The sequence below is a fragment of the Hippoglossus hippoglossus genome, chromosome 9, assembly GCF_009819705.1.
Source record: "Hippoglossus hippoglossus isolate fHipHip1 chromosome 9, fHipHip1.pri, whole genome shotgun sequence".
NCBI classification, from domain to species: Eukaryota; Metazoa; Chordata; class Actinopteri; order Pleuronectiformes; family Pleuronectidae; genus Hippoglossus; species Hippoglossus hippoglossus.
Window position 1 is genome coordinate 8387861 of NC_047159.1, and position 17927 is coordinate 8405787.

General features: G+C 40.3%; 1 protein-coding gene across 4 annotated transcripts in view; it reads right to left on the minus strand.

Annotated features, from left to right (window-relative positions):
- Positions 1 to 17927, minus strand: part of sh2b3 (SH2B adaptor protein 3) — a 48159-nt gene that overhangs the window by 16163 nt on the left and 14069 nt on the right. For 3 of the 4 annotated variants that reach the window (XR_004615079.1, XM_034597024.1, XM_034597023.1), the window contains exon 2: positions 15252 to 16469. Coding sequence is in view for 3 of the 4 variants with exons in the window: in XM_034597024.1 (XP_034452915.1) it covers positions 15252 to 16439 (1188 nt within the window). In the remaining variant the exon portion in view is untranslated. The remainder of the gene's footprint in view (positions 1 to 15251; positions 16470 to 17927) is intronic. The other variant, XM_034597022.1, reaches the window with a different exon arrangement.

Sequence of the window (17927 nt, forward strand, 5' to 3'; positions counted from 1 at the left end):
CAGATATGCAATGATGACAATGTGGTCCAGATATTTGTAGTTACTATGTGTCATCTGAAAGTCTTGAATCGGATATTCTTGTCCTTGCATGTTCTGTCCTCACGTATTTGGCTCTGACTGTAGTTGTCTACCAAGTGTTGTACTGTGGTGATACTTACTGGTGGATGTGTTTTTTCTACACTGCACATTTCCTCCTGTCAAACTCTACAAACGTTTGGATCTCTGCTAACATTTAAAATGAAGTCGTGCAGGTTTTAGTGCTATGACTGCACATAGTCTCTAATGTGAGGATTTCTCAGTTGAATGTCACTATAAATTCAGATCTGTGGATTCTAGATGGGCTTTAAGGGATATTTTTCACTATACATTGTGATCAATCAATCAATCAATTATGTTAAAATGATAATGAAAATAATAAAAAATGCTATTAAGTAATTTTCTTGTGATGTCTACATTGGATATTTTGCAACATTTCCAACCTTCTTTTCTTCACAACTAAGACTTTAAAGATTTAACTCAAATGAATAAACATTAACTTCGTAACATAAAAGTAATACAATAAAATAAGTAAAGGATGTTTTCGGGACAAACTTCCCCCAGGTTTACGCACTCGGACACAAGCATAAACAGTTGATGAGAGTAACTCACAAACAAACAAGTGACACGGCGACAGATGAAACGGCGCAGCCTCTCGCCCACGCAGTCACAGACACATCTACGGTTAGAGTGCACACACCCACACACACACACGGGTGACACACAGGAAGTTTGAAGTCCAGAACTATCTTCCCAGGGTCCCTTTCTCAAGGCCGTCACCACGGCAACTAACTTGACACTCAACATTCCTCTGTCCCTCCGAGGGTCACCGCAGCCAATGATGTCCGGGGTGTGTGCGTGTGTGTGTGTGTGTTGCTGGGTTGACCTGCAGGGCTACCAGCTCTCTGGAGAGATTCTGGAAAGCATTTATGCACAGTTATACCACACACACACACGCACGCACGCACGCACGCACGCACGCACGCACGCACGCACGCACACACACACACACACACACGGACACTTTGACTTAGTGGTTCTATTTTAGGTGTGATTAGGTTTGTACTGGACTCAATATTCATAAAAAAATCCTCCATTATATGAGTGTTTCTGTTCAGGTTTTTGAAATTGGGCATTAAAATGGTGAAAAACGCATCTTGGTGAGACGTGGTCACTGTAGTTTGTCTTCTGTCCTCGCCACAAACACCGTCCTGCTGCTGCAGACACTCACACACTCACACATTACATTATTTTATCCAGTTTGCCAAACTGCTAAAAACTACAGTTTCCTGGCTGCTTCAGAAACGTATTCAAACTTAATTAAAAACATACATTTGCAACCCATTTGTAAAGCTGCACGTCTTCAGTAGGGACACATGGGTTCGGTGCTGAGTGACACAAACAGGCTGGGGAAGTTGGAAACTACAAGACGAACAAGCGAACGTTTAACGCACTAATGTTTTTTGGTCTTTTCTTGATATTTATTGACAATAACAAAACCACAGATATCACATCTGGCTCATGTTACAGGATTTTAATGATCTGCCTGCAGCTTAAAGCTCAGCCTGGATCCTGTCCATTGTGCACACACTCCCAGTATGTGCGTAGAGAAAAATGACTTTCTCTTTTAATGTGTTTATACAATAGCTACAGCTGCAGCTAACACTATAGTGATCTGCAGCAGCTGGCATTGTTTTCGCCGCTCTACTCTAGTGCCAGCCTCCACCACCTGTTGCCTGTCTCACACAGATGAACACTCCTGAGGTTTGCAGAAATAGATCCTCTGATGCCGGCTCACTCCTTGTTTCCCCCATGACGAGGGAAACTAAACTTTTCCTTCTGTGTGCAGCAATTAATCAGATCTAGAACTTGGTGGAGATCATTACTTGTAAACATTTTCCAAAACAGATTTTTATTAGCAAGCAGCTGTAATGATTGTTTATTCTTAACAAAATCTCCTTTTGGAAAATGCTCCTTAAAAACTCTACAACTACAGTTACTTCAAAATTATCAGCAGTTTATTTTCATTTACACTGCCACAGCTAGTATAAAGACAAACCAACAAAAATAACAATAAAAAAAATTATAATAATGCAGTTAAATTTAGCATGAATCTTATCTTATCTAAAGTTATGTTATAGCATTAGGTTAAGGAGGGTTTAAAAAACAAAAAAAAGGGCGCTCAGAGGGAGCATCTTGCCATGTTAAAGAAAGTGGGAAAAAAAATCCTAAATGTTTAGCTTCTCGATTGGCCCATGTCCCACCTGCCCACCAAGTTTCAATAAAATCGATAGAGTAGTTTTTATGTTTTCCTTCTAACAGACAGAAAGACAGGAAAGAAAACGGAGCCTCCTTCGTGAAATAAAAAACTTATTAAAGGGATATTTCACAGATTCTCTTTGAATATTATCCTTTAACTATTACAATTATTGTTGGCTTATGTCCACAGTGAGCAGCTGTGAGCACATAACTATACTAACTATACTATATCAATAAAATCTACAATCTACAATTTAAGCGAAAAATAATCAAATGTACATTATTTTTGCATACAGCCAGATAACATGACTGTAAAACCATTTACTATGAAAGGTTTTTAGTTGTTTTTCTTTATTCAATTCAGTGATCAAGAAGTGGCTATTGCTCTGTCACACTGCAGGAAAATGTTTCGAAATCTTGAGAAAAACTCACAGTCACCTCTGTTCACACTGATATCTGGTACATGTGCAATAGTGGAGATCACTAGAACTGATCACACTCACAATCTGCTCTATCTGTGGCATCATGGAGGATGTGGAGAGAACACATGTACACACACACACACACACACACACACAGAGCGAGTGCTACTTGTGGGGTTACCAACACAGATCGAGATGAGTGTGTTCTTGGAAACCTGTCAGAAGCTGTCAGAGACGTAGCCTTCAGTAATGAATAAATGTGTCAGATCATCACGCTCCTGTTCTCGTATACTTCTCAGAAATACTGACATACTGTCTATGGAGAAGTCAAGACAGCCCACTCCAAGATTCACAGAACTGAGCGCAGTTCCTCGTAAATGAATTAGCTGTGGTTTTACACACACAAGAACAGACCAATTAGCACGGCTGACAGAGGGGAATGTGGTGACATGTTTCTGAGTTCGATAAAATTAAAAAGAATTAGGATAGTTAGGGAACTACTTCAAAAGTCCTAATATATACGAAAGCTGAAAAAATCCTCCAATGCATGAGGCTAGGCAGAAGAACTGTTCAGAGCACTAAACACCAGTTTCACGATTTAAATTGTTCGGTTATAAACACAACTGCATATTTCTTCTCATTCCTGGTACATAGATAAATTATTCAGACACTGTATAGTATGCATTGTTGTATAAATACACATAAAGTTATGCATTATTTCTGTGAGTACATTGACCCTTAAAGAATTAGCTTGTGCAAGACACATTAGATTGTGCAAGAAACACATTTCCCAACCTGACCATCTTGACATTTCTTCATGGGTGAAACACAACAGAGAGGGTGCCGTTTTATTTGTTGTGTATTCAGCACAGAAAATAATAACATTTATAAAACTTGACCATCGTCTGTCTAGCCTGGAAAACAGATTTTTCTAGAAAATAAATAATAATCAGTTACTCAAGATCATCCACAGACGTGAGTAGCCGGCACATTAGTTTTAGACATACATGTTTCTTTGGGAATTGATTATAAATAGCTCTCATTCTTTACGCACCACATACAATACTGCATTCATCTCCCATTGTATTAGAGTGGTAACAAAAGTGAATACGGCTTGTGAGCCTGAAGCAAACGACATGGCAGTGTCCCTGTATGAGGCAACGTCCGGAGCATCCTCCTGGGAGCCTATAGGCAGGGATCAAGTTGACCATGAGGTCACAGCGTCCCTGATTCGAGTTCGCCTGTAGGCTTCCTCCCTCCCCTCTCACTTCCTGTCACCTCTCTACTGTCACCAATAAGGAATGAAATAAAAAACAATTTAAAAAAAGACAAATATGCTCCCAAAAAAAGGGATAAGTTTCCAAACTCTCTTAGATGGAGTAAATCTCTGTGGACACATGTCTGGCGATATGCATGACAACATTCGCCAGGTCATTTTGGCCTCGACTACTGTTCCAGTGTGACTATTGCAATTTATATTTTGATCTTTATATTATAATATTAAAATCATCTACCCAAGATAAATTATCCAGAGTGAGACAAAACTTTGTGATGAGCGAGACAACCTCAGTTTCAAAGCTCATCAAGGTGCAGGTTAAATATCCCGTAACATGAGGAAGTGGATCAGTTAAGACTTACCATGTGACTTTGTGTAGCGGTGAACAGAGCATGAATGTGTGCACACATACACACATACACACAGGCACAGTAGAGCAGCTGAGTTTCTTTATGAAGAATCACCTCCAACATGAGAAGTTTTTTATCTGAAAATTGTTTAAATACTTGTAATCAACCATTCTGTCCTGTTTGTATCATCTTTACTGTGTATGTTTAATAAGTGCATGGACACCAGCAGAGTGATTTAAAGAACAAATTTCAAAAGTTTCAAAAGCACAAAATTAATTCAACAGTGGATGGAAAATTGTTTGCCTGTGTGTGTGTGTGTGTGTGTGTGTGTGAGAAGAATTGAGTGCTGCTCATCCACATGTGTCATACCAGACATGTGTCAGTTATGGGTGTGTATATGTGCGCTGGCCAGTTAAGGGTGTGTTGTGTGTAACTGTACATGTGTAGAAAAGTCGTATTCTTCCCCAATGTGTGAAACTTCTTCCTCACCCAACAAAATCAAGTGTGTGATTCCTAATACTTTGTTTTTCATGCAACTGTGTAAAGCCAATTTTCTATGTCATCAAACCTGCAGCTTTAAATTGAACTCTGGTGGCACCTCTAAGGAAAATACCAAAAGTGGATCTAATTTTTTTTAAATGGTGGCAAATATAAAAGAAAATCTTATACAAATGCTTGATACTATGCTGAACTGATTTTAAATAGGGAATGAAAAGTAAAAAAAAAAAAGCAAGTCACATTAAGTTATAAAATCGATTATACAAAAAGGGTAAAATGGGTAAAAAAAAAAGCAATAGAAAGTGGTGTCAGAGCAAACTGCAACATACTGCATATTCTATTCTTTACCATATTTGTGTATCCATTACATTTTAGTATTTTGTAACTTTAAAGCAACATAAAAAACAGTTTTGTCTTCCAGGTTTTCAAATGTGAGAAATTACTGCAGTTTACAATTACACAAGTTCTTGTGCTTTAGTGTCTTGTCTCAACAAAAAAATACATCTGATGATGTCACCCTGTGCTCTAGGAATTATACAGGTACCGTTTTTCTGATGTTTAACACACCAAACAAATAATCATTAATGACAATAATCATTAGTTGCAGCTCTACTTTTCATCATGCATTTCATAAAACTACGATTACTGATTTCTGAAACAGGGACATGTCCATAAGTTGGGAAAGGAAAACTTTCTCTTGCCCTTCCTTTCCCTCCTGGCCAGTGCTGCACCATTGTCTCAGAATAAACCTGACTGTGCAGTTTTGCCCCTTGTGACTACAGATCCTGCACCACTGAGCCAGAACCAGGTTTATACAGGGAAGGAGATCTCGTCACGATAACATTTTCCACACACGACTCGATGCCAAGTGGGACCTGCCAGGGCCAGAGAAAACTCTGAATGTTTATATCACAGGATCAGACGGCAAAGTTTGCTTAGTGAGAAGCTACGACTCAACTGACAAATCATCTCCGTTGGCAAAGGGATGAAAAAAAGTGAGTAACTGATTTTGGGGGATTTTTTTTTTTTGGAGGGGAAACTGAGAGGCACAGATAATGAGTAAATGCTAGCTGTGCTTGGCCCTGTAATGGAAACCATGCTAACGACTTGCCCAGAGAGAATCAGGGGGGGGGGGGGGCTCATGGAGGCTGGAGATGTGACTCAGAATAAAGCTGAGAGGAAAAGTGTTGAGAGGAGAGGAGAGGGCCGGAGCACAGAGGATACACAGACATGTGCACACAGGTTTCTACAGAGTTCAACAAATTAAATGTTAGATATTTATGATACCACACAGAATGAAATGTAAAACCAAGACCACCTTCTTACTGTGAAAGTATAAGAGGAATAAAAAAACATTAAGGCAGACAAACATTTATTAATAAGTAGAAAAGGGTTGCAACTAAGAATTATTTTCAATATCAATTTATCTGCCACTTATTTTCTCAATTTATTGCTTAATTCTTTAGTCTATATATGCTGAGGATGGTAATATCTTTAACAACTAGACGGCACATAGTATGAGTACCTCATTCTGTAGGTACACCTCCGCATATTTGTATTTGAATCTGCAACACTTGCATACACTCCCAGATGCCACTGAACATACAAACAAACAAGCTTTTTTTATCAAGATAATTACGGATTATTCTCAGAAATCTAGTAAAATGCTTAAAAACACCCTATTGCACAACTTGGAATTAAAAACCAAGGTTTGATGGGTTCTTTCCTGACCAATAACACATCCTAACACTAAGTGTTCGTCCAGCAGTTTTTGGTGCAATGCTAACAGACAAACTAACGTAAATGAAAACATAACCTATTATTAATTATTTTGAAGGGGCAACCAATGCAGCAGGATTTCTACGGCTGCTCCAGATGACCGGCTCCCCTATGACAGACAAGGCCATTGTCAATGCGAGAGAGAGTGAGAGAGAGAGATGTGGGCGAGTAGCTGTACGTATCAATGCATTTTCCACACAAGTCTACAATGAAACGGCAAATGCATACACAACACATTCATTAGAGGTCTTTTATGCAATTATGAGAACTTCAGAAAAAGTTCCGGTTCATTCTAAAAACAGTTTTATTTATTTTGGAGATGTGTGTGTGTGTGTATATATATATATATATATATATATATATATATATGAAGAGCAGAAGCCAAGAGAAAACTGCTGTGACAATGTTGCACAGCTTTGCTTTGGGGGCTTTCCACAGCCAACTCAGCAAGGTCATGTGCACTGACACTGTGGTTGTAGGTTACACACACGCACATGCACACACACACACGCACAACAGAGGTTATGACAGGAGGAAATGCGCACATTTGAGAGGCATGAACCTTACTGTCAACACCAAAGTGTATTGATCCATACATGTAGAGTGTTGATTAATGCAGGTGGACACACGCACGAAAGCACACAGGCGCCCGCGCACACACAGATAACACAACTTCTCTTTCTGCAGAAAAAGACACAGAACTAGAAAGAGGTAGAGCAAGAGATCTGACAAACATCTTGACCACATGACTCTAACCACTCTACTTCCTTTAGATGTTTCTCTTGATTTTGATGCACACACACACACACACACACACTCCTCCCACATTCAGGCATTTTCAACACACAGAGAGAAGTTTTCCACTCTGAGTGAGAACAAAGTTTTCATTAGACCTAAACAAACATAAACAAAAGTAACAAATGCTGTGAAAAGCTGGTATCACTGTAGTTAAATATCTGCAGTGGGCTTTGTTGTTCACCACATCTTGACTTAATTTGCTGTACTTTTCAGTCATTTTCCTGATTGAATCAAATGTACGCCAAAAAAAAAAGAATAATTAAATATACACAAATATTTACAGTTGAAAAACATGACATATTTCATCCTATTGTACCTGGAAGCCTTGACACCTACTTACCAGGAACAAAACCCTGCAAAGCAAGTTAATTTCTACAATGTAAACCTGTAGCTGCAAGTATCTGCTCGTCAATTTCCTATTCATGACTCATGTAAAAGGCCCAAGATATTTACACATGCTCACTCAACTTAAAAAGAGGTGACTCTGGCAGAGAACATTATCTCGGCAGCGCTGACTCGCATCCCTTCATAATTTCACAATTCCATGAAGTCCGCAAAAACAACAGAATCAGCAAAAGCAAAGAATATCACCAAAATGCTCATCTTCCACTGCCCTAACCCTGAGAGCATAGACTCAGAGGAGTCCCCTCAAGTATCCTAGCAGGACAACTCTCTGAGCAGAGTTCATGACCTAATAAAATGAGAACAAACAACTTTTTCTGCTGGTCCGTGTTGCACTTGTAGATGTGTCCAAGGCTTTCAATCCTGTTTATTACAGTTAGTTGCTTTGTGCAGGTTTTGATGCAGGTTTACAACTTGCACAAATCATCTTTTATTGGAGTTCAAACTGTTGTTGCCCATGGTTTTAAATAAAAAAATCCAAAGAAAGTCCAAATAAAGGTGTCCCTCAAGGCTCAAGACTGGGTACATAATAGATTTATCTTCCAGCTCTTTCACTGCCGTGCCGACCTTCAGTCAAACTGTGCAATGCACAAGAGCATGAAACCTACTGGTTCCTCATCCTATTCATGATCTAAATGGATCTAAATACCAGCATTAGACAGCATATTAAGCGACAAATGTCATGTTGAACCTTTTTGTTCAAACATTTTATAACATCTATATGGCTTCGTATATTGAAACAGAATATTTGTTCTCCATTTAAAAAAAGCTGCTGGTCTGGTCTATCAACCTGCTGATCCAGCCCACAGCGTGCGCTTTTCAAGAACAACTCTGTACTTGAAGCATATCACATCACGCATTAATATTATGACTGAACATGAAACCAACAAGTGAGACCAGAAACCAGTAAGATAAAAGAAAAAGGGGTCAGAGAGTTGTACTCGTGGTAGTTGCAGATTATTATCTAGTGATCTCCTGTATGGCGTCTACAACATGTGAGAGGTTTTAGTTCTTTTGAAGCCTTTAATTATATTTACACCGAGAGCTTTCCTTTGAGATTTGTGGCTTTTTTAACTTGGTAGGATCTCTCTGTGACTCACTGTATTCCTGACAAGAGTCATTACTGCTGACTGCGGACAAACACTGGCTTTCTACTCTAGCCTTAATCCCTTAAACCCACTTTCATGCAAGTGTGGTGTATGATGACTTTTAATTAAGAAGCAAAACACAGAATTATAAGCCAAAAGACTGAATCTAGCTGGAAACTCTATACAGACAGCGACCAGTTTACAAATCCGCCAACATAAGGCTTCAAAGAAATCCTCCATTTTATTGTGGCTACAGAAACTGCACTGAAGAGAGTGGAAAGTTGTGACGTGATCCAGTTTTCTGATCACTGGGACTAGGTGTCGTTTAGATTTTAAACGGATACAGCTTTTGCTTGATTCATGTTCCTGTCATATCATTTCATGCTTTCACAAGGTTTCTATTTGATTTATATCCGTTTTATGCACTTGTTTATCCAGTTTTTGCTGCTGCTTTTGTCCAAGTTCTTCACTGTAATTTACAACTTTTAACCTTGCAACATGGAGCTTTCAGTTGATGAAAGCATCCTCACAAACCACGACAACTTGGATGCAGAGTTTGAAAAGGGCTACATTATGAACATCGTTTTCACATATATACAGTTTTGTCGTGTATATTTAGGGGATATATTACAATTTGTACACTAGATAGTTAATTAATTGTTAAAGATATTTCTCAAGCAAACACGACACAATCTTGCTGGTTCCAGACAAGGATGTGCTGCTTTTCTCAGTTCGACCTCGTTTGAAATATCTTTGGGTTTTAAACGACTCACAAAATAAACCAAAAATACGTTTGGCTCTCGAAAATTATTTTTCAATATTTCCTTAAATGGTAACTGCCAATCATCTGACTAAACCCTTAACCAACCCATTGATTATGCACAGATGCAAAACTCGATCTTTTCGCGAACCCGGTTTTCCCACCAAACCTCCCTCGGCTCTCTGTGGCCCGTACAAGATACAGATCTGGGGACGTGAAATTAGAAAAAGCGAGAGGCGCGTTAAGAAAGGTCAGCAGAGAGAAACCAAAGAGCCGAAATCAGCAGTGAGTCCGTTTAATAAACCACAGGAGATCAACAAGAGAACATCTACTCTCACGGCTTTTCCATTCATCAAATTTTACAATGGATTTGTGACATGATTTTACACATGTGGTGAACACATTCATCTTATGAATACACAAGCATGCGTGTGAACCCACGCACACATCCATTACATGACTCACTCAGTCACTTCAAGGCATAATTTCTAGTTTTCATGAAACTAAATCCCTGAAGAGAGGAAAACATTTGACTCTGTGGGTGAGATACAAGGACTGTGATGACGTGAAATGAAACTAAGGTTGTTCTCTCTGTAGAAATAGTCTCTGCTCTGAATACTCATATCAGCTGAGGCCGATATGCTGTCTAAAACTTCTGGGGCGTCCTGGCCTACATGGCCAAACACAAGATTATGAGGCCAAAATATCACATTTGATTAAAACCAAAACAAAGCAGGAAGCAGTAGAAATTCATTAGGGCTGCAAATTATCAGTTATTTGGTCTATTAAGTGTCAAATAATAGTGAAAATCAATTTTTCACAATTGATCACAATTCCCTGAAGCCCAAATAAAACTTCTTAAAATTACTTAAATAATACAAAACTAATTTTCAAGTTTCACATCACAGGAGCTGAATTGAGAATAGAATGAGAATTATCAGTTTATTTTAATTGCTTAAACTAAGCCACTGATAATCAATACTCTGTTGAACGACTAATTGATTATTCAGCTGATCATTTCAGCCCTAAATGTTATTGCCGAGGTCGGTTTAGATTTAGCATTAAAGCTTTTCCACCACTCAGAGTCATGTCCTTTGAATTGAATCACATGGCCAATGGTTTATGACCTTTTGGCTGATGAAGGCCTTGGGGTTGCCATAAAAATCTTAAATACTCATGGAATTACCCGTTATGCAAACAGAAAGTAGAACCAAAAATATATTTCCAGTGAAAACTGTGCACATTGACGTCTGAATATTTCCCCTCAAGAAGTGAAACATTGTTTCTGTAAAGTCAATTTGTTTAAATGCAATTTTCTAATTTTTCGAGCGGCACAACAAAAAAAACCCATTCACCTTGATCCTTGTGTTAACCACAGATGAAGATGTGTTAAAATGTGCATGGCTTCAAAGAAGCATAAATTAAATTGGACCGGTTCTTCTGAGTCTAAAACTAAAATCCCCAAAACAACCTGAAGAGCTAAAAACAGTTTTATAAGCACATCCTGGAAACCTCTGAGGAAAAATGTCTGTCATATTGAGAAATCTGCAAACCTTGAGTTCAAACAATAATACAGACACACATTGATCTCCCTCTGTCTGTTCTCCTCTTTGCTGGCTCGTCTACCTCATCATCATTTCACACTACTCATGCTGTCTAGTTTCCTTGTGTCTCTCTAGATTGGCTTCCCTCCGTTCCTGGTGCAGCTGACTTGCGGTCCATGTGTTCGGAGATTTAGTAGTGGTATGTGACGAGAGCCAAATTAACACTGCGTGTTGCCATATGAGAAACTGAGGTATAACAAGTAACACAGAACAGATGGACACAAGCGTCTGGTCGTTGGAAAAGTATTTTCCACTGATGTTGCAAACTCCGCTTTTACTGTCAGTGAGAGAGTGAAGAAGCAGAGTGCGCACTGAGGGAAAAACACAGACGCAGAGTGAAGGACGTGTAAAACCAAATGTAAAAAAAGCATATTTGCATTTTAAGAGGGGCTTTTACTGGAAATACTATTTTCTTTTGACTGAAGGTTCAAGAAAAGGTGTCACATAACGTAGCCGAAAATGCGAAGACAAAGCTTTTACCGAATTTGCCAACATACATAAAAACGTGTGTGAAAGTGAACAGACAAACACACAGAGACTTGGAACGACAAACTCCATGCGCAACATGATACATAGTGTAGGCACATGTAGACACCAGCATGAAATGAAACCATGTGGGAAAGATTAGAGACACACACACTCACACACACACACACACACACACACACAATGATGAGATGAGTTGAGAGTGGTGTGATTAAGATGAAGTCCACAGGAGGTCTGAGGAAACGTATCCGCCGTCAGAATGCAGCAGTCTGTGGGAACTGACTCTAGAAGACAGAATACCAAAGTTTTCCTGGCAGGACGCTAACCTCGTCTGTAACCTTGACTACTGCACTGTCAGATGAAAGAAAAAGTAAGGTTTCTGCAAAAGAAACAACTAACTCAGGTGAGGGAAAGTCACAGCTGAGTATCACTCGAGACTGCACAGATACAGATATGTAAAAAAAATGCAACATATCAGTACCGACGTCAGAATTGTGAATTGTTTTTGGTTCGTGGTGTCAGTTTGTCCTCATCGAGGCTCTCAAGGCCGAAGTTAAAGACGGAGACGAGATAAAGACCAAGTCTTAGACAACACTGAGGACATTGTGGAGACTTCTGCTCCTTTCAGCTGACGAGACAAGATTCACTTCTGCAATAAAACAATTGTTACAATCATCGGATCTGTTATTTTGTCACTAAATCTGCACAATAACATATTTTTCTCCAATCAAAAACATACACTATTAAATCTCTGAATACAACATGAATGTTTGGCGCATTCTCAAGGTCAATGACATTCTTTCACTTCTCCAGGTTTTATGAATTCAGCATTCACTGCATCAAAAACCTCAACTTGACAACATGGGACATCATCGGGCAGTGAACTTTGCACTTTGGTCAATCAAATATATAAATATTTCGGACTATTTTTACACCGATCATTTAGATTAATATGTGTTAATATTGTAAAACTGCTTTTATTCTTGCAACTTCAATTAAAAACTTTAATTAAGTTAAGTTGCACAATTTTACAAACTGTGTGTATGTGCATGTAATAAACGGCAGAACACTCACTGCAACTTCCTGAGTCTTATTTCATCTTCACACCCCTCCCAATAAAATATATACATCCTCTGGTGCTTAAATGTTCTTTTTGTTTATATGAATGTGGCCTGATACTTATACAGAAGTGAAACTGCCCTCAGTTTTAACTATACAGACATTTAAAGAGGCTTACCCAGAGGAGGAACTACATCTTTAACAGATAAAACCCTGTTTACTAAATGTGTATTAAACCATGTTTAATTAAATTCGGCCTGATGGAAATTAGCCGATAATAATGCAACGTGTTGTATAAAATCTGACTGGCTAATATTACTAGTGACTGCACTCTGACTAGAGCTTTCTCACACAAATACATTATCGGTTTCCATGCAGCTTCCTCTCTTCTGCTAAATGATGTCACTGATATTACTGCTGTTTCTTACAAATAAGAGACACACACTGAAGAATATAAATAAAAAAATACAAAAGAATTCCAGCTGGGATTATTATTACTATCTGTGCAGTGTGGAGGCAAATGCAGACTCACACACTGTCGCACAAAGAGTTAAAGAAAAAGCCTGCAGATGCATGAAAGCCCGATTTATATCCACAATAAAGAACATTTTATTACAGAATATGTAACGTGTTGTAAGTTTGTTTTGTTAAAGGTACTTCTGTTGAATGCATGTGCTTTCTCTTGTGTATGTTACAATGTGTGCATGCTGCTCCACAGCTCTTCTTCCTTTTAAGGCCATTCTCAGGGCCTTAACTCTGCCCTGCCAAGATTATACACACTTATACTCACATATACACACACAAACACACACTCTCTCACACACCCACACACACACACAGAGGGAGAGCACTCAAGAGCAGCAATACAGTTGGCTTAACTTAAGCAGCACTGCAATCAACCAGCCAGATCCTGCCAATGCCGTCCCATTCTGAACAACACACACACGCAGCCACATGCATGATTCTGGCTCTATCATCAACTGAATTACCTCACACACACACACATGGTTAGGGCTGCAGCTGGCTGACGAGTTGAGGGCTGCTAAATATAAAACACTGCAAGCACAAAAACAGACTCAGATACACACATGCATGCAGCTTCATTTTCATTGACCTCTGTTTTTGCTCGAACACACACTTGCACACACCCTGAAGAGACTGATTTCTGCTTCAAACAGTCAACTGAGCCGCTCTGATTCCTGGTTTGGGGATCTTGGGGGACTGGGTGTGCATGCACATGTGCAGCTGGCCCCATCTGGAAATATTGCAGGGTTTTATGTCATGAGGTCTCATGTGAGGAGTCGAGCACATTTGAAAAAAAACAAAAAAACATCCTGCTGTGATGTGATGAGCTGTCAAGCAAAGTCAGGGGAAAGAAAAGAGGGCTTTCTTACTCCTAACTTAGAACGGAAAGTTGCTCAAATAAACAAATAGGTTTTAAATGTGACTGTTTCTTATCTTCTGACTGTTGAATTGATGCTTCAATTATAAAGTAATAAGTAGAAATGTTATGACTGGCTGAAGCAAACCCTAGATAAACAGGAAGTAGTGTAGGAGGCATATCTCCATCACCAAAGAGTAAAAACAGAGGAGACGACTAATGTTGCTGATTCTTTGAGGTAATTCAGATATACAACACAAATGCAGAGCTAATGCATGACCTTCAGTAATGCATGGAAATGACTGTATTATAAAGCAATGTGACTGAATCAGATTAAATCCAACTTCCCTTATATGAACAAGAACTAGTGTGAATAGATTATCACTCTTGTTCTTTTTTTAGCTTGGTTAGCACCGTGGAAAAGCTAAATGTCATCACGGTGTTTGTCGTGTTTCTTCATGCGACAGCACAAACTAGAGGGGTGATTGGAGAGTGCACACCTCCACCCAGGGTAATGACATATCTCACCATGTTACAGAAAGAGAAACATAAGCAGATGCGCCCATGTATCTCGATCAGTCGGCTGCTTAACAATCAGACAAAATGTTCTGTGGCCTGTCGCCTTTCAGACACTCCCTCCACTCACTCCTCACCACACAATTTTTACATCTTGTGTATCCAGCAGAGGCTGAAATAAAACAAAACTTTCTAGATCCACAACATCCTGTTTTCCTTATGAAATATGTACAAGATTTTATTGCAATCTTGCAATAAATCTCTGCAGACACAGGCATAAACTACTAAACGCATGTGGGAATATTTATCAGCATATTTACTTTATGCATGCCACATATATTTATCGTGCAAACTGAACTGGATGAAAAGACAAGCCGACTTCATTTTAACGAAATCTCTGTGTTTTTTTGTTTAGAGTGGCAGCTGTAACTATAACTTAATCATTACTCTGTCGAAGCCTGAATCTAAATAAATGTGCTGGATTGTCAGAGTGTACTTTTTTTTTTTTTAGATGTGTATATGAGCATGTGTTTCTACCTTTGGAGGATCATAGAGCTCCAACTGGTACCTCTCCCCTCCTCCTCTTCCTCCTCCTCCTCCTCCTTGAGCGTCTCTGATCCTCCTGACCAGCAGACGGCAGCGTTGCCAGCAGGGCTGAGAGTCTGAGATAGTGTCATCCACCAATAAGTACCTCATTTGGCCCTCTTTACAGCAGCCGCTCACCTCTGACCTCCTCGGCCTCATGCTTCTGCTGTGTAACCAACGTAAACGATCCAGGAAGTGAGATGCTACTCCCGCCACAGACCAATGTGAAGCGCCTGGGGGGGTGGCTTCAGAGATCAGACAAGAGGAAGAGTGGGATGAAGAGGAGGAGGATGACACTTCCTCATTTGTGGAGTAAATCCCGCCCACTCTGCCACTATTATTTGGGGAGTTGTTGTTGGTGGTGGTGGGGTTGGGGTTGCTGGAGGACAGGTCCTGGGTTGGGGGGGGGTTAGGAAGGGGCCGCTTCTTAAAAAGCCTTCTTACGGTCTGCTGGATCTGACTGACAGAGAAGTGTGTGACGTCAGCGTGTCCAGGGTTGGAGGCTGAGGAGTCAGATAGCCGACGACGATTGGTGCCAGAGATCTCCTCGTTGCCATGGCTATGCATCAGCAGTGACCCGCCGCCGACACTACGAGTTGACCCTCTCAGCACCCCCGGGTTTCTCGACAAGGAGTTTCCCGCAGCACATTGCAGGGGCTGTTCCTGGTCCCGGCTCACGACCACCGGCTCCACTTTTGGTGGCACCAAAGCAAATAGAGCAGCGCCTCCACTTTGACGGCCCGCCTCCCGATAGTCCTGCACTCCTGACGAAGATGTGATCCGCGATCGACCAGTCACAGGCTGTGATGGAAGGGGACGGGTCGCTGGAGATGTGGAAGGAGCGCTACCGGTAGAGGTAGAGCATCTGTTCTGTATGAGCGGAGTGCCATCTTTGTCAACCTCGCAGCAGAAGTGCTTCTGGAAGAGGTCGGTAAACTGCTTGGAAAAAGTCTCTGGTGGGAGCACGTCATGCTGTGGCCACTCTCTGGCAAAGCTCCGGTAGTGTCCAGCCAGCTGCCGGGCTGTGGCGATGGCGTGCAGCTCGCAGAACTCGCTCCAGCCTCTCGGGGGCGCTGCCACGCCAGGGCCTCCTCCTGCTGTTGTGGTGGTGTTGGCTGGATGGATAGTGTTACCATTCATTGCAGTAACCAGACCGGCTGAGAATCACTGCTGTGAGACAAAGAATGTAGAAGAGATAGGGAAAAAAAGAAAAAGGAAAAGAGAAGTGGATGGTTGGAGAGGAGGTGGGGTAAAGGAGTTGATTTGAAGACAAGGTTGGAAGGATGGACGGTTTAGAAGAGAGAAATATAAGATGATTGGGGGACAAACAGAGGAGAGATATGAAAATGTAATTAGAGGCAAATCAAGATAATGTGGAGTGTTGAGCAAGAACTGGAGCACTAAAGATGGAACTGGAATAACAGACAGCATTTCTTTGAACTACTTAAAAGTTTGAAATGGTTTAAACATCAAGATAGAACGGCCAAAAGTCTGGTTTTATCGGCAATCAATCTTAAACAGCCCAAATTAGATTACACGGGCCAACAAAGAATCTCTGGCAATCAACCAGTCAGAGGATATCTTAATAGATAAGGATGGCCACGGCTCACTCAAGGGACAATGGGTAACCAATTTAGGAGAAAAATAAGTCAACAGCAAAAACACTGAGTGCATATATATGAGGGAGAATCGAGGAAATCTGTCGAGATGAATAAAATGTGAGGAGAAAATGAGCAGAGTGAGGTGATGTGGAGTCAATAAAGATGACTGAGTCACCTCCAAATTGCACTGATATTGACTAAAGTAGTTGAAATGAATGAAAACAGTATTAAAGTCATTCAGACCGACTCGGTGAATGAGGAAGTACGTTCGGAAAACTTCTCAATCAACCGCACTGCCTGCTCAGTCATATCTGTGTGTTTACATGTGACCTGTTTCTTCTGCTTTTTTTTTTTTTAATTCAGCCAAAAGAGAAGCTGTCCATATGTCAGCACCATCTCATGGATCCGAGCCCCTATTCAGTCAATCAATTCAGCAGATAATGATAGAACAACTTCATTTACCCCTAAAACACTTGATTGCTCCTCCCTCTAAATTTCTTCTGAATAAATATAATTTTTATCGCTGTTCAACTTGCAGTTTGATCTCACAACTCAGATGACTCTCTATTTTCTTAGGGAGATTGCCCTTGCATACATTGAGCTGTTGGTGCTAAAGTCATTAAGGTGGTTATGTTTTCACCCCGGTTTGTTTGTTTGTTCGTCAGCAGGATTATGGAAAAACTACACGATGGATTTTCACAAACATTGTGTTGGAAGGATGCGACATGGGCCAAGAATGAACCCTTTAAATTGTGTTGTGGATCCGGACAAATTGGATCCAGGAATCTTGTTATCAGGACATATTAATGGGACATATATCTAGTTGGCAATTTGCTAATCTATACCAAGGAGGATGGTCCAATAGTCTCTGATGATTAGCTCTTGGAGCTGATTGGTAAGCTGTATGGGGTATGACACCCCTGCAGGAGAGAGCTGTATGCTGCTTGTTGCATGAACCTGCAGAGCGAAAACTGTATCCACCGAGTTTATGCTTAATCCTACCTGCCTGCTGAAGATGGTAAAATCT